Source organism: Cucurbita maxima, unplaced genomic scaffold (genome assembly GCF_002738345.1).
Source record: "Cucurbita maxima cultivar Rimu unplaced genomic scaffold, Cmax_1.0 Cma_Scf00035, whole genome shotgun sequence".
In the NCBI taxonomy this organism is placed as follows: domain Eukaryota; kingdom Viridiplantae; phylum Streptophyta; class Magnoliopsida; order Cucurbitales; family Cucurbitaceae; genus Cucurbita; species Cucurbita maxima.
Window position 1 is genome coordinate 692,270 of NW_019272051.1, and position 23,612 is coordinate 715,881.

The 23,612-nt window shown below is 35.8% G+C and overlaps 2 protein-coding genes across 3 annotated transcripts in view; both read left to right on the forward strand.

Moving 5' to 3' along the window:
• The first annotated feature begins 14,524 nt into the window (after window positions 1-14,524).
• LOC111467891 (probable protein phosphatase 2C 73) lies at window positions 14,525-20,046 on the forward strand. Its single transcript, XM_023112980.1, has 6 exons — window positions 14,525-14,810; window positions 16,843-17,110; window positions 17,771-18,079; window positions 19,196-19,319; window positions 19,403-19,626; window positions 19,702-20,046. Exons 2-6 carry the CDS (start codon window positions 16,895-16,897, stop codon window positions 19,903-19,905), a joined length of 1,077 nt encoding a protein of 358 aa, XP_022968748.1. The 5' UTR covers window positions 14,525-14,810; window positions 16,843-16,894; the 3' UTR covers window positions 19,906-20,046.
• Window positions 20,047-22,777: 2,731 nt separating this feature from the next.
• LOC111467947 (60S ribosomal protein L39) overlaps window positions 22,778-23,612 on the forward strand; it is a 2,103-nt gene continuing 1,268 nt past the window's right edge. Inside the window, exon 1 of one of the 2 annotated variants that reach the window (XM_023113060.1) lies at window positions 22,778-22,876. The gene's annotated coding sequence lies outside the window, so the exon portion shown is untranslated. Of the gene's footprint in view, window positions 22,877-22,910; window positions 22,932-23,612 lie in introns of those variants that run through there. The other variant, XM_023113061.1, reaches the window with a different exon arrangement.

The following is a 23,612-nucleotide window of genomic DNA, read 5'->3' on the forward strand; positions in this document are numbered from 1 at the left end:
GAGTGTAGGTCAATAACACCTAAGTTGTCTTTGAGAAGAGAGTTTTAAAAAATTATTGAATTTCCAAGAAAGATGGAAAAACAAAAAATAGACGGCCTTTGATTGGTTTGCATTTTTAGGCTTATCAAGAAATTATTAAATTTCCCAAAAAGATGTATAACTCAGAAATAGACTGGCTTTTATGTATCTTAGAACTTGAAGAGGTGCTTCTTGATTTATGCATAAATGATTCACTCTAGGATTGGTAATTTGTTCCATTTAATTTGATTGAAACAAAAAGAATACCGTGGTTGATCGAAGTGATGAATATAATAAGGATGTGTTAAATAGACCTCCGAAGTTTTGAAGTTGGACAATGACATCAAAATTGGTGCTCTGGATCACTTGAGAGGTTGTGAAAGAAAATACGAACATCTTGAATATGCCACCTTTGAACTTGGTGAGAAATTTACGTATTCTTGATATTGGATGATCGATAACATTTTGCCAACCACAGTTCTCGCCCTAGTAGAGTTCTAGTAGAATGATTGAGATTCGGAAGCAATGGCTAAGGTTTGGAAGCCGTTGAAAGCAAGAAGTTTTGGTTGTTGTGATACTTGATTGGACTTTCACGATGGATGATCAGCGGTTGTAAAGGTTTCACTGATTGAGTTAGGGTTTGGCTTTGGCTCTAATGTCAAACCCTAACTCGAGAGGAAATTTTGATATTTAAAAATATCAATATAGTGTTCTAATACCATGTTAAGAATGAGAAATAGAAATAGAATTGGAATCGAGTGTGTGTATTCTCATTGATATTCATAACCGTTAAATAGGATACAAGCTACCAACTAATTAGATTATCGGATTATTAAAATAATTAATCTTTTAAAAAACTTTTATTTATCTATCATGAATGCAATCTTAGATAAAAGATATTAAGATACAAATCATTCAAACAAACAAATGTGACGTGGGACAAAAATTGTAATACCCTAGCACGTACAATCATAAGTGAGACCTATTATATTAGTCTATATTTCCTTAGGCGGCTATCCTAAGAGGGTAATTAGATGTGTATTTAATATTCTACACACGGCTCATACGTGCGAGTATGGACCTACCAATCAGTTCGCATACCTCCTGGGTTCCTTTCTTAGTCGAACTAGCGTTCTCTGAAACTATTGTTGATAGACATCCTTTAGGAAAAACAATCATCACATCATTATAATAAATATAAGGATGTTTTCTTGCCTCGTAGCATACGCGTCCATACCATAAAAAGAGGGGTATTTCTCAATGTATGAACACACAATTATGCATGAGATCCCAACATTTTCTTTCATTTTCATGTACAACAATCTGTTCCGCTTTCCTTTATATCATATCATTTTATCATAACTTTCCATGCATAGATCAAGGTTGTGCATGATATCGAAACATCATATTTTATGTCAAGCATATCATATATTTCATCATGTTAAACATATGTCATATCATAAACATATCGTGTCTTCCAACATATCATATCATACTCTGCAAGTATAATGTCATATATCATATCCCAACATGCATTGTATTTTCAGTCATATTACATCATATCATATATCATACCATGAACATGTCATCAAGTGTATCATTTATTTGGATAGTGGCCTCTGTTTGAGAATCTAGGTCGTGTGATCGGTTGGGCCGAAGCGCCTGTAGGTGGGTCAAGTCCTGATTTTGGGTCATGGATAAAGAGGTTGGGTTGGATAGTGGGTTACCAATGGATGACCGATCCAAATCCGAATCCATTCGATCTAGTCTTCCTAACTCGACTTAGATGATTCCTCCTTCAAATTTCTCTCTCTTCCCGATGTGGTTCTAACTGTGTTTTTCTTCATCGTTTTTCCTCAAAATTATTATTTATTTCGTTTATTACCGCTATTTAAAAACAATTCTCATGAAATTTTAAAACTAGCATTAACATCCTTAATCAATATAAAAAAAAAAAAGGTTAAAAGCAAGTACTTATCGTCAATATATAGACCAAAACGATCTACCTACACCACAAAGATCGATCTCCAAATTTTTTTAATTTTTTTAAGTTTAAGGGTTTAATATTTTTGAAGTTTTCAACACGTTTTCGATATATAGATACAATAGTTAATAAAAATGTATTTCAAAAAATCAAAAAACAAGTTTTAAAAAAAAATAAAATGTTTTTTTTTTTTTTTTTTGAAAATTTTAAAATGCTTTTGAATTTTTTTAGAAAAAAAAAAAACTTTAATTGAATGAAATTTAGTAGGAAAATAAAAATAAAACAAATATTAATGTTTTGGGCCCAAGATGAACAAAATGGGAGCACAAGACCAAGGCCCATTTGGCGTTGGACAAGACAAACCACAAGCCATAATGTCCGAGCTATGGGTGTCCTAATATACATACATACATATATGTATATATGTATATATGTATGTATATGTATGCATATATATGTATGTATATGTATATATATATGTATGTATATGTATATATATGTATATATATGTATTTCACAAAGGTAAGCAAAACTCTAGCTTTTGATAATGTCATAGTTTACTTGAATGTTCAAACATTCATAAGTCAGACAGACACGTAACTAAGCGAGTTTTACTAAATTTGTGCATTAATATTTTTTTTGTTGTCCATAAAAGATTATGTGTTGGATTCGTTGGAAAACTCTTTTAAACCAACTCGAAATTTTAGTTTGGTTTGATTAGTAACCCAAGAAACCCTTAATCGAGTTCATAATCCAACCCAACTTAGCCTAACCTTCTATTTTCGAGTTGGGTTGGGTTTTCAGGTTGTTCTTTTTAAAATTATTTTAAAAATCATACTTATTCATAATATTAGTTACATTAATAACTCAAATATAATAAAGCTCAAATATTAAATGTTCATGAGTCACAAATGTATCACTAACCTCGACTACAAACGTCGAATATTTTAATCTTTATAATGATCTTAAAACTAGGGTAAGTAGGTTGGGTCGTAATCCTATTTTCAGGTTGACCCATATAAAAAAATCAACTAGTGAACTGACCCAAATTTTCATATTTTCAAAAATCAACCCAATACAGACAAAAAAAAAAAAAAAAAAATTTAACCCAACTCAATAATAGTTTGGATTGGATAATCATAATTGGTCGGGTTTGTTAAAATATCACCACTAAGTCAAACGCTATAATTATATGAGTCTATTATCTATGTACGTCAAAAAAATGATTTAAGTATTTTAGTAATATAGATAATTAGATATTTAAGGAAAATGATTTAGGGACGGTAAGAACAAAGATACCTTTAAAAATGATTTAGTTATTTTAAGAATAAATTGTTTAGTCTCTACTTAAATATTTTTCGATCCCATGAAATCTCAAGTATTCTCAACTAGCAAAGTGCAATAGTATTCTAACGAGTGTCTTGTAATCTTTTCTTGATTGGTGTTAATAAAGAGTGCGAGTATTTCTCACACAAAATAGGGTTATTTGGTCATCCGAACACTTGTAGTTGTCTCTGGAGGAAAGATTTATGCATTAGGGATGAATAGAAAAAGAAAGGATTCAAGTCGAGGGAAGGATAGAGGGCAAGTTTCTTACATCCCATGCCCAATTCTCCTATTGTAGTATCACCTCACCCATGGGAGGGTCGAACTAGAAAAATGACAAACCATAATGAAGAAAGACAAAACTAGGTAAGACAATCTGTCGGGAGATTACTGAACTAGGCTCGAAGTTCATCATTGGAGAAGCTTGAATGAAGAAGATCATTATCCACGGATTGCGACTAGAATATAGAAGGTTCGTTATTGCTTTACAAGTATGGACAACTCAACCATCACCTGTAGAGTTTAAGAATTTGTTGGTCAGCCAAGAAGTCATGTCTAAGCAAATGTGAGACATCACATTAAAGGGTGAAGAAGAAGCACTACACAAGTGAAAGATAGAGCAATAATAAGTCGTCTACCAAATGTGGATACAAAAATTATGACAAATGAATAAGTCATCAAGAAACTGCACAATTTGTGAGAGCTCAAAATAATGACAACAAGAGTTATCAAAGGAAGAGATTTGACGGTATTTGCTACAATTGCGGGAAGAAGTACCACATGTCCAGGGACCGTTGGTCCATGAAATATTATGTTGAAAGTAATGTGGCAACCTTCCAGATGGAGATGAAAGATGAATGGGATGTAGAGTTACTGTGTCATAGAAGAAGATGAGCTAGCGCTGCGCTCATGGCGATGATGAGAGAGCATATCGATTATGAAAATGACTAGATCATTCATTGATTCAGGATGCTCAAATTACATGACTGACGATCAGAGTGACGCAATAGAAGCATGATGGTCCTCAGAGAAGGAAGTAAACCAGACCTAGAAAGCATTGAAGAAATTCTACCATAGAAGACGAGAGAGCAAACTGTACACATTTGGTTAAGTGTTGATGTGTCTGAAGATCCAAGTGAAACTAAGGTTGTTAAGCAAAAAGTAACTCAATCAAGTAAACAAGAAAAGAACATCTCAACAACTTAGATGGTCATAAAGAATCCAAAAGCCAAATCCAATGTATGTCAATACATCTATTATAGAAGATGAAGTTAAAGAGCTAGAGACGTATGAAGAAGCATCATAAAATATGGCTTAGGCAGCCAGCAATGGAGGAAGAAATTATATTCTTTGACCAAAATCAAACTTGGAAACAAGTGTCGAGACCAAGAGATATCAAACTCTATCTTTTGCAAGCGGGTTTCCAAAATAATGTCTCTTGGATGGATCGATCGAGAGATACAAGGGTCGCTCCAAGGTTCTCTCAACAATATGGACTACACTACGATGAACATTTAGTCCAATGACTAAAATAAATAAATAAATCTTAAAATTGAAAAACTATCATATGAATGCGTCATGGTCTTTAGCTGCGATGTCGTCGTCAGCTGTACAAGGGTGTCTTGTCTTTACCTAAAAAAATAGAAGTAGCAAACGCCTTGAGATTTTAAGAAATACTCCATAAGTGATTCCATTATTGGAGTCGGGGAATGCAAACACATATAATTCATGCTTAGGGTCCTATCGTTAAAATCATCATAGGAGTGGCCTCCAGTCCTAACAAAATTGGATGTAGAAGACCATCATTGATAGACTATAGTATAGTGTGAAATGCATTCGAATATGGACCCTTCCATTTGTAGAAGCATTTCAAAGGTAAGTAATGCATCAACAAGCAATGGAACAAATATGAACTTTTTCTATTAAAATTCATATTTGATCCACCGCCTGTTCATACAAAAGTGACCCATTGAAAATGCTACCTAAACCTTTTCGATTTCTTTTCACGAGTTCAAAATTTATTTTAGTTAATATGATCGAGTGTATGAAGACCGCTAGTTCCTGCTTTAAAGAGGCAAGAACGGAGATAGAGAAAATTGTTCTTAAGATTAAGGATTGGGACAAGGAGTCGACTCTTTCCCGTTCCCTAATTTTTGTTTAACTATATTTTTGCAAATATTATATCTTTTGTATCTAAGTTTTCCGTAATAGTTCAAGCCCACCGTTAGAAAATATTGTTCTCTTTGGTTTTTCCCTTTCGAGGAAGCCCGAAAGATTTTTAAAACACATCTAGTAGGGAGAGGATTTCACACTCTTATTATGAATGTTTCGTTCCCCTCTCCACCCGATGTGTGATCTCACAATTCACCCCCCCTCGAGACCCAACGTTCTCGTTGACAGTCGTTCCTCTTTCCAATCGATGTGGGATCTCACAATCCACTATTGATGATTCTTGGGAGAGAGTCTCACATTGACTAATTTAGGGAATGATCGTGAGTTTATAAATAAGGAATACTATCTTCATTTGTATGAGGGTTTTTAGGGAAGCTCAAAGCAAATCCACGAGAGCTTATACTCAAAGTAGACAATATCACATCATCATGGAGATTCATGATTTCTAACATGATATCAGAGTCATGTCATTAACTTAGTCATGTCAATAGAATCCTCAAATTTCGAACAAGAGGAGACTGTTCGAGGGCTCCATAAGCCTCAAGAGAGCCTCTATAGTGCACTTTGTTCGAGGAGAGGATTGTTGAGAGGGAGTCCCACGTTGTTAATGTAGGGAATGATGATGGGTTTACAAGTAAGAAAATATTTGCATTGGTATGAGGCCTTCTGGTGAAGCCCAATGTAAAACGATGAGAGCTTATATTTCAAAGTGGACAATATCATATCATCGTGGAGACCCATGATTCCTAACATAGGCCCAACGTCTCCACTCACCTCATCTCCCCTTATTATATATACATATTTATTACTTTAGTTCTTTACTTACTCATTCAAAAATTCTTTGAAATAAATATTAGTAAGACTTTTTTTTTCATGCTTACCTCGTGGATATCTCTAATTCCACCTGTGACGGGAGCTTTTGAAAAAAAATTATATATATAACGTTAATTAATAAAATTCAACTAATTAATATCAATATCTCGCTATATAAATATGTAAATGTACCTTTTTGCCCTCATCAACAAAATTGGGACAACACAACGTCAAATATAGCTCCATCCTAATCTCAATAAAATTTCTTCACAATCAAATGGAAGAAATTTCTCCCATATGCCACCGAACGTACCATCTCGAAGACGATCGACAACTGACATGCTTCCCGAGCAAGAGCGAACAAAAGAACATGTGCAATACAATCTCGAGATAAGAGATCGAAGACATTATTGAAGTTTGAATGCGTAGAGAAAATTGAGTAAATATTTATAGTTTGTTTGGATGCTCAAAGAAGAATCCAAGTAATATCGTGAAGATGACCACATTTTTTGGTGCATGTCTTCGCATAATATGACAACATCAATAACATGGATGAGGACATCTAACTATTAGGGGTAGAAATGGAATTTTCTTCTTTTCGATCTTCTTCGTAAACTTTTAAAAGTTTTTTATTCCCTTTCGATGTTGCCTTTTATTATTCAAAATCTTAATTTTAGTCGGGACAGGAGAGAGGTGTCAATTTCCATCCCCGTGCACGAAGAAGGGGTATCAATCTTCATCCCCCGCAATTCTCCATTTATTTTTTTGAGAATTAGAGAAGGATTCCTTATAGAGAATTTGCGATGATCGAGTTTGAAAACTTTTATCGATATTTATCTGTACGTATATATATCTATATATGTATATATATTTATATATATTCAATCATAGGTAATTTTTATTTTTCAATATAATTTCTATTAAAAAAAATAAACATTCTAATAAATTTAATAATATTTCATAAACAAAAATATAATATAATTTTTACCGGTTTGTTCGAGGGTAGGGACGGCTACGAGAACAATGAATATAATCTTCATCTCTGACCCATTTAGCTAAGAAAAATTCGACCCCACTATCTCAATACATCATTTAACTGAAAATTCCCCACCCAGTAGCGAGTCGATCTCTTACGTCGTTTAGAGAGGAATTAAAGAAACATTAGATTTGAAATTTAAAATTTTAAAAATTTTAAATAAGGAAAATATCTAGAGTTAGATGCATAAAATAAAGAGCACATGCATTGATATCACTTTTATGGGTATCTTTCTTCTTTTGCAAAGAATAGTACCCATAAAGTAACCACCACATGGGACAAAAGGAATCCAAAATCTATTTGATTTGTTTCATTTCATGATTCACAATTCTCTACATCTTCCTATTTGAGTCTAGATTTAGAAGTTAACGACACAACTCGATGTTCGAAGCTTCAAATCTCAGATCGTGACGAAAATAATTGAAACGATGACAGATAAAATAAAATTTTACACAATTTAAAATGTAACGACCCTAATTTTCTATTAACTTAAAGTTATTACCATATGCATGACGTAACTTCTTAAGTTAAAATATTCATTTAGAACGACTTCATAAAATATGACCATTGACTTACATATTTAAGAAAAGGGTCTTTAAAATAGTACAAAGTATAAAAATAACAATATCATATACTAACATAAGATCAACAAAATTAAATATAACTACCATATGCAAGTTTCATGATCTTTAATTGTCATATGGTTGTTAATTGTATAGGAGTGTTTTGCCTTTACCTGTAATATAAAAGTAGTGTATGACTTGAGTATGTTAAGAAATAATTAGTAGCTAACTCCACTATTGTGGTCACCGACTACAAACACATGCAATCATGATTAGGATAAGTCTGTAGGGTTTAACTGTAGCTCGGAACTGGCGAGGAAGACTATCAATTCGGGTCGGACCCAAACCCACGAGCATAAAACCAATCTGCGCACACGGCCCAAATATGGTAACGGCCCTATGACGGCACACGAAACACACAAACAATGCTCGTTCAGGTGTGTTGCTGCAATCACGAGTTAGACACTTTTGAGAAGATAAGACACTGCCCAAATCCACAACCTAGACGCCTGTGACTCGCAACCCATAAGAGAGACCTGAAGTTTGTGCCTCAACCCTAGAAGCAACCCACGACGCGTCATCTTCCCATGGCAACACATGTTGCGCATGCAGACGCTAACTCTTTTGGCTTATGTGGGTCCTTTGACTTGGCTTCAGTGGCAGTTCGATGATTCTGATGGCTCAAAAATGAGTTATTCGGCTCGAGTTGCATAATTTCATAGCATTCCCTACATTTCTTATCCTTCCTGAGCTGAATTTGACCTAAGTTAAGGCAATTGAGGTCGGTATAATGTCCTATTCCCAAGTTCAAGATGATTTAGGCTAGAAATGTGAGTTTTTAACGAATACGAGATGAACGTTCTAATAGGAAACAAACTCTTGATGATACTTAGAGCAACTTCGAGAGAAGTAATTCAAATGTACTCGAGTTTAGGGAGAACGTCGGCTAAGGCCAACCAAGTAACTAGTCTTACAATTGATTTAGTTAAATGTTGATGTTGTATGATATACGTGCCTCATGCTTCTACACGTGTCATATGTTGGACGTGTCTGAATAATATGACTATGATATGTTATGTAAATTTTATGACGTATGTTATGATATGCTATGTGAATAATATGATATATGTGTTATGATACAATGCGCTTGACTATATATTTGAGATATGATACATGAATGATATGATATATTATGATAGGATACGTTTGACTATACGACACATACTGTGATATGCTTTATGATATGATACGTGTATGGTATGACATGATATGCTTATGATATGACCATATGTGACATGATAAGATGTATGATATGAATGACATGTAATAAGATGTTTTCGGCATAATGCACAACCCTAATTTTACGTATGGAAAAGTTATGATAGTAATATGATATGAAGAAAAACGCTAGCGGGGTTGTCATATATGATAATGAAAAAAGAAATGTGATGGAACCTCATGCATCATTGTGTGTTCATGCATCGGGGGATACCCCTTATTATGATGATATGAACGTGTATGCTACAAGGTAAGAAAACGATCATTATGTTTATCATAATGTTGCTCGACGATCGCTATTCCTAACAGTTGTCCGACCCCAATAACTACCAGAGAATGCTCGCCCAACAAGAAAGGGACCCAGGAGGTGTGGAATCGACTGGTAGGTCCATACTCGCACGTGTAGATCGTGTGTAGATTAACAAATACAAATCCAATTAGCCCATTTAGGATAGTCGCTAAGGAATAAAGATTGATATGATAGGTCCCACTCATGATTGTGTGTGTTTGCATCTAACCTCACTAGCGAGGTCACTTACTATGTCTTTCTTAAAATGCTCAAGCCACGTGTCACTTCTATTTTTGGTAAAGGCAAAGCATCCCTATACGGCTGTTGACGGTATTGCAACTCGAGACCATGACACATATATAGGGTAGTTGCATTTATTTTCTTAGACTTGGGTTAAGCTCTCACATTATTAATTTAAATCTTTATTTATTTCATTTATTTTTATTTTTTTTTTCATTTTAAGATATTTTCAAACATGCAAGTTCATGACAGTATTTTAAGATGAAGTTTATGTTTTATGAAAAAGTTTAAACACTTATTTTCACACAAAAATGATTACGTTAGGTTGATGTTAGAAATGATTCCCATGACATATGTTCGATGTGAATAATATATGACATGATTGACATGCAAATGATGAATTGTCATAATGCACAACCCCGGTATGATAAAATGATATGATATAAAGGAAAATGCTAGAGGGGTTCTTATACCAAATAATGAAATGAAAAATGTTGAGACCTTATGGATCATTATGTGTTCATGCATCGGGGGATACCCCTTCTCCTTTTACAATGGTACGAACGAGTACGTTACGAAGCAGGAAAACGATCATTATATTTACCATAATAATGCTACGATGGTTTATATTTCTGACGTGTATACAACATCAACAGCTGTCAGAGAATGCTCGTCTTACGAGAAAATGGCTCAGAAGGTGTGAAAATCGACTGGTGGGTTCATACTCGCACGTGTGGACCGTGTGTAAAATAGTAAATATACATCCAATTACCCGCTTAGGATAGTCGTCATAGGAACATAGACTGGTATGATAGGTCCCACTCATGATTGTATGTTCTTGAATCCAACTCCGATAAGAGGGTCACTCACTGAGTATTTCTTAAAATACTCAAGTCATGTACTACCCTTATTTTTCAGGTAAAGGTAAGGCTCCTCTATACAGCTGACAATGGCATCGCAACCCAGAAGACAGTGGCACATGCATATGGTAGTTTGCAATTTGAATTTAGTAGATTATAGGTTAGTTTGCATTTCCATTTAGTAACATGTGTGTTAGTATAAGGTATTTTTACTTTATGTTATTTCAATTTTTATTATTTTATTTAAAGGTCTTCTTGAAAACATGTAAGATCTGAGGCTATGATTTTTACGATAAAGTTTTGAATGAAATATTTCCGCATAAAATGTCTATGATATGTATACAATATTAACTTTAGGTGAAGTAGAAACATCACGTAACATTCACATTCCATGCAAAGTAAAACATAACATAGAAAAACATCATTTATTATCTTTCGTAAGACATATATGATGGTGACGGGGTATCAACGATGCGGTCATGGAACATGTCAAGCCTATCTCGTAGGTTAGTCTACAGAATCTTTAACCTAGAGTTCTGATACCAACTATAACAACCCTAGTTTTCTATTAACCTAAAGTCACTATCATATGCATGACGTAACTTCGACTTCATAAAAAAATGTCATGGACTTACATGTTTAAGAAAAGGTCTTTAAAAACAGTAAAAATGAAATATTAAAATAAACATAAATAAATTATAAAAATAATAGTGACCTATATTAACCTAAGATCTACGAAATTAAATGCAACTACCTTATGCATGTGTCGTGATCTTTAATTGTGATGTTGTCGTCAACCATACAGTGTACCTTGTAAATATAAAAGTAGCATATGACTTGAGTATTTAAAAAATACTCAGTAAGTGACTATACTATTGGGGTCATGCAATCATGATTAGAGATATATCATTTAAAACAATCATAGAAGTGATCTCTATTCCGAACAAATTAGATGTGTAGTACTTCCATATACACACGACCTACACATGCAACGTGGACCCACCAGGCGGCTCACAAACCCCCTGGCCCCACCATAGTCGGGCTATTTATCTATAGTCGGACGTTTGAGGTACAGAAAACTTTCATCATCATAGTGTACATGTTCGTACTTATCATAAAAAAGGAGAAGTAGCGATGTAAACGAGCACACAATATGCATGAGGTCCCTTTAGTTTTCATCTTAAATCATTCATGTAACACAACCTCACGCATCCTTCACATGCTACTCGAGGTGACATGCATGCACAAGTCTTCATACATTCATCGTTATAACATCATTTAGGGGTTCTGTATTAGAAAACTTTTCATCATAATGCAACATGACATCTCTTACATACATATCAACTTAATATGAGGTATCATCATACATCTTATGTCATCATGTCATAATGCATCATCATCTTAGTTTATCATAGCATCATAGTATATCGTATCACCACAACATCATAACATCATCATACTACATCAGAATGTAATATCAACTCACATCATCATAACACATCATAATATCATATTGAATCATATCATAGTATCATCATAACACGTCATAATATCATATAAACATACATAACACGTGCAAGGGTCAGTGGACACATGTCATCATACATAAGACAAGTCTTCTGATCGAGTCAATAGGAAGGTCACTTACTTGAACGATCTTAGTCAATATTCTATTTAATACTCGAATAGGCTTGATTTCGTGCTTTGAAGTTCGTTTCTACTATTGTCGAGGTGCTTCGTCCTATTAGAACATTCATCTAATTCACTTAGTAATTCTAATTTCCTCCTTCGTTTAATTACTTTAGTAATTCTAATTTCCCAACTTAATTTAACTAGAATTGAGAAACACGATGTTATACTAACCTTAAACCCTTTTGATAAGATCAAATTCAGCTTCGAGATGGTCAAAAACATAAATGTCTTTTCTCTCTTGTAGGTTTGTTGTGGTGGGACGGCTTAAGAGGAGTTATAAAAGCGTGTGGAAGAACGTTTCATTGCAAGATCCACAGCGCTCGTTGAAAATCTCACATTTTCGGCGAGTGTCGTTTCTGACTTTTTTTTTTTTTTTTATAATTTTAATCCGTTACAATTTCTAGATAAATAAATAAGCATATGATTTTTTTTATGTTTTTATATTATTGATTCAGCTGGTTAACTAATATATATATATATATATATATATATATATATATATATAGAGAGAGAGAGAGAGAGAGAGAGAGAGAGAGAGAGAGAGAGAGAGTTCAGATTCTGCATTCACAATTTTAGGAGACCGTAATGTCATGTCTCCATCTGTGACAGCTAATTTACACATGCCATTTTCCACGCAATCATGATATTTTTGATAAAAACATTTCTACCTCTTTTAATAAACCACGCCATTAGGTCGGCGTCGGAGTAGGAGTGTTCATGAGTTGGTCAAGTTGGATTATGATATTTTTTAAAACCCGGGATTCAATTATTCAAATTCCAAAATTTTTAATCCAAATAATTCTTATCAAATAATGAACTCAACGATATATTTTTCAATCTTTGTTAGTTCTAATTGTCTGAATTATTTATTTAAAACGGTTGTTTTTATTAAACTAAAATGGTAAATTCACTTGTGGAAACCTTTCCCTAGAAAACGCGTTTTAAAGCCTTGAGGGAAAACTGAAAAGGTAAAGTTCAAAGAGGACAATATCTACTAGCGATGGACTTGAGCCGTTACACTCAACCTCAAAATAAACATAGAAGTCTCAAACGGCTAAAATTCAATCGTAACGACTCATATATCAGTATTTAGATCAGGATTAGAAATTTAGATTCAGTACTTCGTCGCCTCAAGATTTTCTTTCATCCATTGCGACATAGCCACATTATTTAATTCTCGCTTCTAAGAGCGAAGATTATCTTCATAGACCAATACATACGGGTCAAAATAGACAATATTCGTTAGTAGTAGGTTTGAATTATTATAAATATAGTCCAATCCATTTATGTACCTCTTTTACTACGGGTGTACATGGTACGGTTGGGTTGAGGGATTTTTTTGACCCAACCCAAAAGTTCTAGTTGGTTGGATTGGTAACCCAACTCAACCCAAAACTTTTCACAACTCAACCCAATACTCGAAAATTATTTTCGGGTTGGGTTGATACAATCTTAGGTATAATATATTAAAAGTTCACAAACAAACACAAATCAATTCATAATTATTCAAAAATAAATAAATTCAGTCAAAAAAATCCACACTCTATAATTATTCGGATACAATCTTAGACATAATATATTAAAATTTCACAAACAAACACATTCTAAATATATAGATATTTTTTTAGAATGGGTTAAAGTTAACAATGGGTCTTGGTGGACTAGCCAAAGTACTATTCTGGCAAGCCTATTAATAATGAAGGATTCTTAATATAATTTATATATTTTTATTTGTATCTGGTCAACCTAAGGGTTACAAAAAAATGGACTCAACCCTACCCGAAATGCTAATCTAATCCAACCCAACCCTTATAGTTTGGGTTGGGTTGGTTCGGGTTGTCGGGTTGAATGTATATCCCTATTTTTTACTTGATTGTCACGCTAACGGTAGTAGAACATAAGGTTTTTGTTTTTTATTTTTGAAAATTATACTTATTTTCTTATAATTTTTTTACTATGTTATGAAACTATTAAAATAAATTATATGAAAGAAAAAAAAAAAGACAAGACTAAGAATAGAAACATTTGAAATTAAAAAGAAAAAAAAAACACAAAAATATCTTGTCAATGATTTTAACCCCACAAAAATATCTAAAAGAAATTGAATTATGGAACATTTATGAACTCGTTCGTGAAAAACGAGGTAATACAATATCATATTATTCATATGATCTATATATCCTTTGAGTAAACCAAAATTTTCTCTGATTTCTTCTTATTTAATTGCCCTTTTCGTTAAAATAAAACATATATTTTTCAAATCCAAGAAATCTGGAGATCTTCAAGCCTTTTCCTTTCCATTATGATTTTCTTTCTGTTTGTTTCCCGAGAAAGTTATAAAGAAACCGGCAAGAATCGGAGCCCAGCTGCTTCCATTTATTCCGGTTGGTTTCAGCCGTTTGTCTCTCTCTCCGCCGCCTTGGGTCAACCGGATTTCGCCGGAGTTTCATAGTTCCGGTCAATGTTTCAGATTCCGGTGCTCTAGCTTCCATTTTCCTGTTCCAGTTCGTGTTCTGTTCATTTTCCCGGAAAATCTAAGGTTCTCTTATATTTTTCATTACTGTTTTTTTTTTCACTTTACTGTTTTAGATCGGTCGTTTTCTCATCTCATTTTAGTTATGTTCGAGATTTCACATCTAAATTTGGTTGAATTGAGAAAATCATTTTGATCAACTTGAAATTTTGAATTAATTGAGTTCGTAACTCTGAGCAATTCGAATAGAGTTTATAATTCAACTTAACTCGAACAACCTAATAACCCAACCTAATCCTAACGTGGATTGTTTAATTATTTTTTTTATTTTAATTATTTTTAAAAAAATTATATTTATATTTAACTCTATTTTTCTGGTTAATCCGATTAAAACTATTTTTAAAAATGTCAAATTAATAAAAAAAAATTAAAGTGAAATTATTAAAAATTATTGTTTTATGGTAAAGATTTTGTTTCAAAAATACTATTTTCTCATTAATTTTTTTTGTTTAAAAAAAATCCTTGAATTTTCAAAATGGTTTTAAAAATATAGTTTTTTAAAAGTTCCAAAATACCCTTAAGTTAGTGTGGTAAATTTTTTTAAAATATATTATTACGGTTAATTCAAGATAGAAATTGTTAAAATTTTGTTTAAAAACTACCCTTAAAATTTATATAAAAAAAAAATTACCTATTGGTAAATTTTAAGGGTATTTTTTAAACAAAATTTTAATAATTTCTATATCGAATTAACCCTAATAAAATTTTTTAAAATTATTTTTGAAAGTGTATTATTGAAATATTTAAAAATTTAGAGATATTTTTACGTTACCAGTAAAGCAAAAGACATTTTTAGCCCTAATTCTTTTTATAGTTGGTGATGTTTTAAATGAGGTCAACACGATTTGGTAGAAACATTGTTTTATAAATAAACCCTACTTTTTATTTATTTGACGATCTCATACTATTGTGCTCTATTAGTGGGATTCGAGCCATACCCTTTTTTAACAAAGGAGTTGCAAGCCTCGAAGGAATGGTTATAATGAAGATCGCCCTTGTAATAACCCAAGCCGGTAGTGGAAATTGTCTTCTTTGGGCTATCCTTTTCGAGCTTCCTCTTAAGGTTTTTAAAACACATCTGCTAGAGAGAGGTTTCCACACCTTCATAAGAAATGTTTCGTTTTCCTCTCCAATCAATGTGGGATCTCACAATCTGTGATGTCTCACATTGGTTGGGGAGGAGAACAAACTACCATTTGTAAGGGTGTGGAAATCTTCCCCTAATAAACGCCTTTTGAAGCGCAAAAGGGAAAGCCTAAAGAGGACAATATTTGCTAGTGGTGGATCTAGCCCAAAAGGGAAAGCCTAAAGAGGACAATATCTGCTAGCGGTGGATCTAGTCCTCGCCGCTGGCACTTGTTCCACTCTCCAATCGATGTGAGATTTCACAATTCACCTCCCTTCGAGGCTCAACGTCCTCGCTAACACATCACCTGGTGTTTGACTTTGATATCATTTGTAACAGCCCAAGCCCGCCACAAGTAGATATTATCCTCTTTGGACTTTTCCTTCCAAACTTTTCCTCGAGATTTTTAAAACCCTTCTACTAGGGAGAGGTTTCCACACCCTTATAAAGAATGTTTCGTTCCCCTCTCCAACCGATATGAGATCTCACAATTCTTATTAAGTTTGTGAGTCTCGAGAGTGTAGTCCTAGTGAAAATTTGTGATAGAATTCTATTGGATTAGTAACGTGCTCCAAAAAAGAGGTGTCATCCAGATAGTGCTAGATGGATAGATGACCGTTTAATGAGAGGTTCTATGGTCTAATTTGTTCGAGAAAAAGATAGACAAGAGGTACATCGCCCCTATCATTGCCCCTATCATTGTATTTGGTTCAAAATTTAAAATTTGAGACAGCAAACCTTTTGAGTCAGATTCTGTCATATACTCTCCAACATCATTCCTTTTGGTTCTGAATACATGACGTTGTACAAACAAAAACCAAACAAAATAATGAATGTTTGTTTATTTCCACTTGTATTATCCAAATCTTTTATTAGATTCTATCTGATTTGTTCCAAATTTTCATTGAATAGAACTCAGGGAAGAACGACGAGTACACGAAACCGACCATACCTCAAAAAGGCGATGGAGCACTTGTTCATGAAGCTCATGAAGCTCAAGAAATGGAAGAACTCTGAAAATGCTTCTGCTGCTGAAGCAATGGCAAAGTCTGCAAAGAAGAAGGATTTGATCATTCATGGCTCGGGGAGTATGCATATCGACGGTTCGAGCAACTTCGTCTCAAGTTTCTCGAAGCGGGGTGAGAAGGGTATCAATCAGGACTGCTGCATTGTGTGGGAGGTATGCAAATATAGCTTAAAAACATGAACTTTTGTTCATAATGGTTATTGTAACGACCCAGATCCACCGCTAGTAGATATTGTTCTCTTTGGGTTTTCCCTTTCGGGCGGGCTTCCCCTCGAGGCTTTAAAACGCGTCGGGGAAGGTTTTCACACCCTTATAAATGGTGGTTTGTTCTCCTCCCCAACCAATGTGGGACATCACAATCCACCCCCCTTCGGGGCAATTTCCACACCCTTATAAATGGTGGGTTGTTCTCCTCCCCAACCAATGTGGGACATCACAATCCACCACCCCTTCGGGGCCCAGCGCCCTCGCTGATGCTCTTTCCTTCCTTCAATCGATGTGGGACCGCCCCCAAATCCACCCCCTTTGGGGCCATCGTCCTTATTGGCACACCGCCTCGTGTTACCCCCCTTTGGGGAACAGCAAGAAGGCTGGCACATTGTCTGGTGTCGGGCTCTGATACCATTTGTAACGACCCAGATCCACCGCCAGCAGATATTGTCAGTTTTGGGCTTTCCCTTTCGGGCTTCCGCTCAAGGAGCTTTAAAACGGGTCTACTAGGAGAAGGTTTCTACACCCTTATAAATGGTAGTTTGTTCTTTTTCCCAACCAACGTGGGACATCCCAGTTATTGACGAATGGGTTTGATTGTAGGAATTTGGATGTCAAAAGGATATGATGTTTTGTGGAGTTTTTGATGGGCATGGACCATGGGGCCATTTTGTTGCAAAGAAGGTTAGAGAATCAATGCCAATAGCTTTGCTCTACAATTGGCAAGAAGCACTTGTTCAAGCTTCTCTTCACCCACATTTGGAACTCAACTTAGCCAAAACACATCTAAAGTTCAATTTATGGGAGCATTCTTATGAACAAGCTTGTGCTATGGTGGATGGAGAACTCGAACGACACCGTAAAATCGACACGTTTCATAGTGGAACGACGGCACTTTCCATCGTTCGACAAGTAATGTGATAGTCGTTATGTTACTATCTTTTATACGTGTGAGATTCCACATTGGTTGGAGAGGGGAACAAAACATTTTTTACAAGGGTGTGGAAACCTCTCCCTAATAGATGCGGTTTAAAAAAAAACGTGAGGTTGATGGTGATGTGTAACGGGCCGAAGCAGACAATATTTGTTAATGGTGGGCTTAGGTTGTTACAAATTGTATCAGAGGCAGACACTGGGTGGTGTGGCAACAAGAATGCTGGCCCCTCAAGAAGGGTGGATTATGGAATCCCACCTCGGTTGGAGAGGGGAATGAAGCATTCTTTATAAAGGTGTGGAAACCTTTCCCTAGCAGATGGGTTTTAAAAAAAACCGTGAGGCTGACGGTGATACGTAATGAGATAAAGCGGACAATATTTGTTAGGGGTGAGCTTGAGCTGTTACAAATTGTATCAGAGTCAGACACCGGGCGATGTGTCAGCGAGGACGTTGGACCTCCAAGGAGAGTAGATTGTGAGATCCCACATCGGTTGAACAACGAGGACGTTGGGCCTCCAAGGAGGGTAGATTGTGAGATCCCACATCAGTTGGACAACGAGAACGTTGGGTCTCCAAGGAGGGTAGATTGTCAGATCCCACATAGGTTGGACAATGAGAACGTTGGGCCTCCAAGAAGGGTAGATTGTGAGATCCCACATTGGTTGGACAACGAGGATGTTGGGTCTCCAAGGAGGGTAGATTGTGAGATCCCACATAGGTTAGACAATGAGGACATTGGGCCTCCAAGGAGGGTAGATTGTGAGATCCCACTTCGATTGAACAATGAGGACGTTGGGTCTCCAAGGAGGATAGATTGTGAGATCCCATATCAGTTGGAAAACGAGGACATTGAGCCTCGAAGGAGGGTAGATTGTGAGATTCCACATCGGTTAGACAGGGAAACAAAACATTCCTTATAAGGGTGTGGAAACCTCTCCCTAACAAACTCGTTTTTAAATTGTGAAGAAGACGGCGATAAGCAACGGGCCAAAACGAACAATGTCTGCTAGATGTGGACTTGGGCTGTTACGATATGATTTATAGTGTTCATTTTCTTTATCAAGCTTTTTATATGAACTTGTGATTTATCAGGGTGATACAATTATCATTGCGAACCTCGGTGACTCTCGGGCCGTGTTAGCTACAACTTCTAACGATAGAAACTCGATGCCGACACCAATTCAGCTCACTATCGATTTCAAGCCGAATCTACCTCGTTCGTTCCTCTCTTTATATATAAACGAGTATTGAAAAGAGAAAGCACAAAGCTCTAACATGTTTGTTATTTGTTATGCTTAGAGGAGGCTGAGAGGATAGCACAATGCAGTGGGCGGGTTTTCTGCTTGCAAGATGAACCTGGGACGCACCGTATTTGGTTGCCGAATGGGAAAACGCCAGGGCTATCATTGTCGAGATCGTTCGGAGATTTTTGTGTTAAGCATTTTGGTCTCATTTCCATGCCTGATGTAACACAAAGAAGTGTAACCAACCAAGACTTGTTTGTTGTACTTGCAACAGATGGGGTAAGGCTCTTCACACTTGTTTTTCTCACCTAAATGCATGAGTGTAGAATCAAATGCTTCATCTATGTGTATCAGATATGGGACGTGGTGTCGAATCAAGAGGCGGTACAAATCGTACATTCGAGTGTCAATAGAGAAAAATCAGCTCGACGTCTGGTTGATTATGCTACCGGTGCATGGAAGCGGAGGAGGCCGGGAATTGCAGCGGATGACATGTCGGTTGTCGTCCTCTTTCTCCATTCTTCACCTTTGCATCATCAACCTCTTGCTCTGATGTAGCTTTACGAGCTTTAATCGTACCACATGACATGGTGAACAAAACCATGTCGTAAAATAATACTCTTGAATTTTCAATTTGATCAATAGCTTTCTCAAACTTACAAAATTGTTGTAATTTAGTTAGATAAATGCATATATCTGAACCGTGCTATGCTAAGAATCTTTGAGGACGGGATGGCTAAGAAACGCTTAAAAGAATTGAAAATCATATACCTTCCTTTTTTATGGCTCAATTCATAGGAACTCCATGGTAAGCGTGCTTTGCCCTAGCAATTCTATATTGGGTGTGTTAGGAATCACGACTCTTCACAATGGTACGATATTGTTCACTTTGAGCATAAGCTCTCACGGCTTTGATTTGGGTTTCCCCCAAATGCCTCGTACCAATGGAGATACATCCCTTGCTTATAAACCCTTGATCATTTCCTAAATCAGTCAATGTGAGACTCCCTCCCAACAATCCTCAACAAGACGATCTCCTAGAAATTTTCCTAGGATGCATGTGAGTGACGATAAAACTTGCTTGAATGGTCTATGCTGATCGGTGGAAATAGTTTTCACTTTTAGAAACGAAGAGCAAGTAATCTGGCCATGTCATAGGGGATGTTGGAGCCATCAGGTGATGAGTCTGGATTCTGAATCTTGACCCTAATCTTAGGTATGGGTCGTTACAAATGGTATAAGACCGGTACCTTTTTCAACAAGATGTAGTGAATAGACAAACCTATGCAGAAGTTAGTGCCATGTGACACTCGAGTAAAGAATGAGTACATGAATGAACCGAAACCACATTATATGTTCAGTGACTTGACCTCCTGAGAATTTTCCTAAGATGCATGTGAGTGAGAATAAAGCAGGCTGGAACAACTCATGAAATAAAGAGTTTTATTCGTTTATTTATATTGAATTGATCTTAAACTTTATCTTGCTCCTAAAGCTTCCCTAACCGGGTCATCCCATTTCTTGATCCTAGTAGCCTAACTCAAGTTTAACTCAAGACTACTCATTAATAAACCTTTAACTTACCTTCTCTAATCGGGTTTTATCTAGTTTACGATGTCCATTGACTCTATGGAGTGCAATGTACCACTTAGATATAAAGGAGTTTCTAGGGCATCTTGGCTGACTAATAGTTATATGCACTAACATAATACATCGAGCTCGTATATGAGTTCCTCTCTCGATCAAAACGACTCATCTACTAGACTCTCTAACAGCTTGATATAGTATAAAGCGCGACGATTAGGCATACTCGAGGCCCTAACTTAGCACTTGGTGCATAAGTTAGGTGGTTCTGCAGGGCGTAATAGAAGGTTAGGCACTTGTCATGCCTATAGGTTGCCAATCTATAAATCATGTGTGAACCATTACTTCTAAGGGCAGCAACTCTTTAATAGTCCCCATGTCGGATGTCCTCGACGAGAGTGCAACCCTCTAATAGCCTATGATTCACCTTTCTTTAAGTCCTTGAGCCATATTTAGGATTAGTTATAGTTGTGTGGGTTGACTAATACTTTAGAGGGACGGTTAGAACGCAAACCCTAATCATGAACTTATGTCGTTAGTCTACTTAGTATATAGGAATGCAACGTCATTCACTTATGTCTCGTGACACTAGAGGGTTCTAGTGCGGGAGCACCAGTTGCACTTGCTATATAATTTGTCTTGGACCATCAAAAACCTGAAATGGAATAGGGACAAGGAGCTTGTTAGGTACCACTAGGAGAGCTTCCAACTAGCACTCAGTAGTAAGCACGTATAGAGATTGAAAGATTACCAATAGAGAGTGACAGCTCCTCAATACATTTTAGACCTATCTTAGAGCTCGTGATAGATGATGATATCGATGTATGATACTGGTCGTAGGCAGGAGTGTGTGGAGTTGTGTGTTACGGTCTTAAATTTTTAATGGTGCATCGTCGTGATCTTGACACACCCACGACAAACCTTGAGGGGAACCTAAGCCACATATTCATTTTTTGTCCATCTTTATGGCTTCGTTGAACTTTAGGTGAGGCTTATCTTTCGCCAATCGAACATAAATTATTTTGAATTCAAGCTTGTTCGGTCACACACGTTTCCTATACGTGCATGTTCAGTCTTCTGTAACCCAACCAACTTGCCTCTATACTAAGTAAAGTCAATCGACTTGACCTTGCCTCTACTCGAGGTCGAGGTCTCGCATGTGCAACGTCGCATTTCATCATGTCTTCTTGATTCTCAGTTAACACAACCATCATGCCTTGATGCCATCCCAAGTTTTGGGATGTCATCGACCATCATAGCTTGCTCGGTCCAACTCATCGAGAATAGGCCCAAGTGCATCCATAACATTGGAACATCCTGAACATTCATCCATATGGGTTCTATCGAGGCATTGGACCTTCTCGTGTCCATGCTAGTTCATTTACGGAATCTCTTTAGATAATGGGTGCACAATTCGACCTTCGACATATGGGTAGGGGCGAAATGTTGGCACATTGTGCCATCCAACACTGTCCTTGAAAGACCCATTTGAAAGGAAGTCGCTCAAAACATTCGTCTCATAATGCTCAACATCACTTGACACACACATGTGTCATAGGTTAGCTTGCTTAGGCCATAGAGTCTAGGGGTGGTAGATAGCTAACACATGACTCCCTAAAGTACATTCTAAGGTATTTCTAACATAACAGGTATAGACATGATTTTGATAAATAGTTATACTGTGATTTCCATTAATATTTATAAATTAAAAAATATATTTACATTACTTTTGAATAGAAACGATTAATATTTTATTTAAAAAATATCTTTTAATATTTTTTTTATTTATTAATTTAGGCTTATTTATTCAATAGCTTGTATTTTGAATCTGACATGTCTGGGCCCATTTATTCGATGCTCAAACCCGATGAACACTCATAAACCCTAACTCATTATTCTTTCCCTGAGATTACATTACGTCCACTTCTTCACTTCGCTCTGTCAGGTAATCTTTCTTCTTCTCCTCCTCTTCGCCGTTGATTATCCCCGCTTCTTTATCGGTAGAACTTCAATTTATGCAATCTTGTTCTTTGGGATTTTATATCAGCGAAACAACGCTGAAATCCAATATTACGATCATAGGGGTCTACGGATTGTCAGTCGTTTTGTTCGATATTGTTCGCCTTACAATTTCTATACGTTTTTGTAGACTTGTGTGTGTCATGCGTTTTATTGTCGATTTATAGAATGAATTTGGAATTATTAGGTTAGCGATAAAGCAGTTTTTGATTGTTTAGAGATCGAGTTTGTCGGCCATTAATCTGAATATTGTGGAGCTGATGCGCTGTTTCTCATTTGTGTATTATTTGAAGTCTGAAATTTTCGGTGTAGGGAGTGAAGTACTATTGATTTAGGATGTATATACTTCCCCACTGCAGTTTTGCTTTGTTTTTGTTTTTGGTTTTTGAATTTGAGTGGAACAAATAGAACAGTTCTATGAGTAGAATAAAGTGACTCAATTCGACTGTATGAATCCGTAATTTTGTAAGGTACGTACTAGTCTGAGTTTATTGCCCCGATTGTTAATTTCCGATGTCTTTCAATTCTTTTCTTCATGGACAGTGTTTCTGAATCAATGATTTTGGCGTGCAGTTTACAAATTTTAACTACATCATTGTTCATTTGATTATCATGGATGACACTCCTGCAGACACCAAAAAAAAAAAAAAAAAAAATTTGCA

Bases quoted from the DNA above. Each gene is read 5' to 3' on its own strand.
- LOC111467891 (XM_023112980.1), top strand. From the start codon at position 16,895: ATGGAGCACTTGTTCATGAAGCTCATGAAGCTCAAGAAATGGAAGAAC. The intron at 17,111-17,770 runs GTATGCAAATAT...GTTTGATTGTAG, and splicing joins ACTGCTGCATTGTGTGGGAG to GAATTTGGATGTCAAAAGGA. The intron at 18,080-19,195 runs GTAATGTGATAG...GTGATTTATCAG, and splicing joins CACTTTCCATCGTTCGACAA to GGTGATACAATTATCATTGC.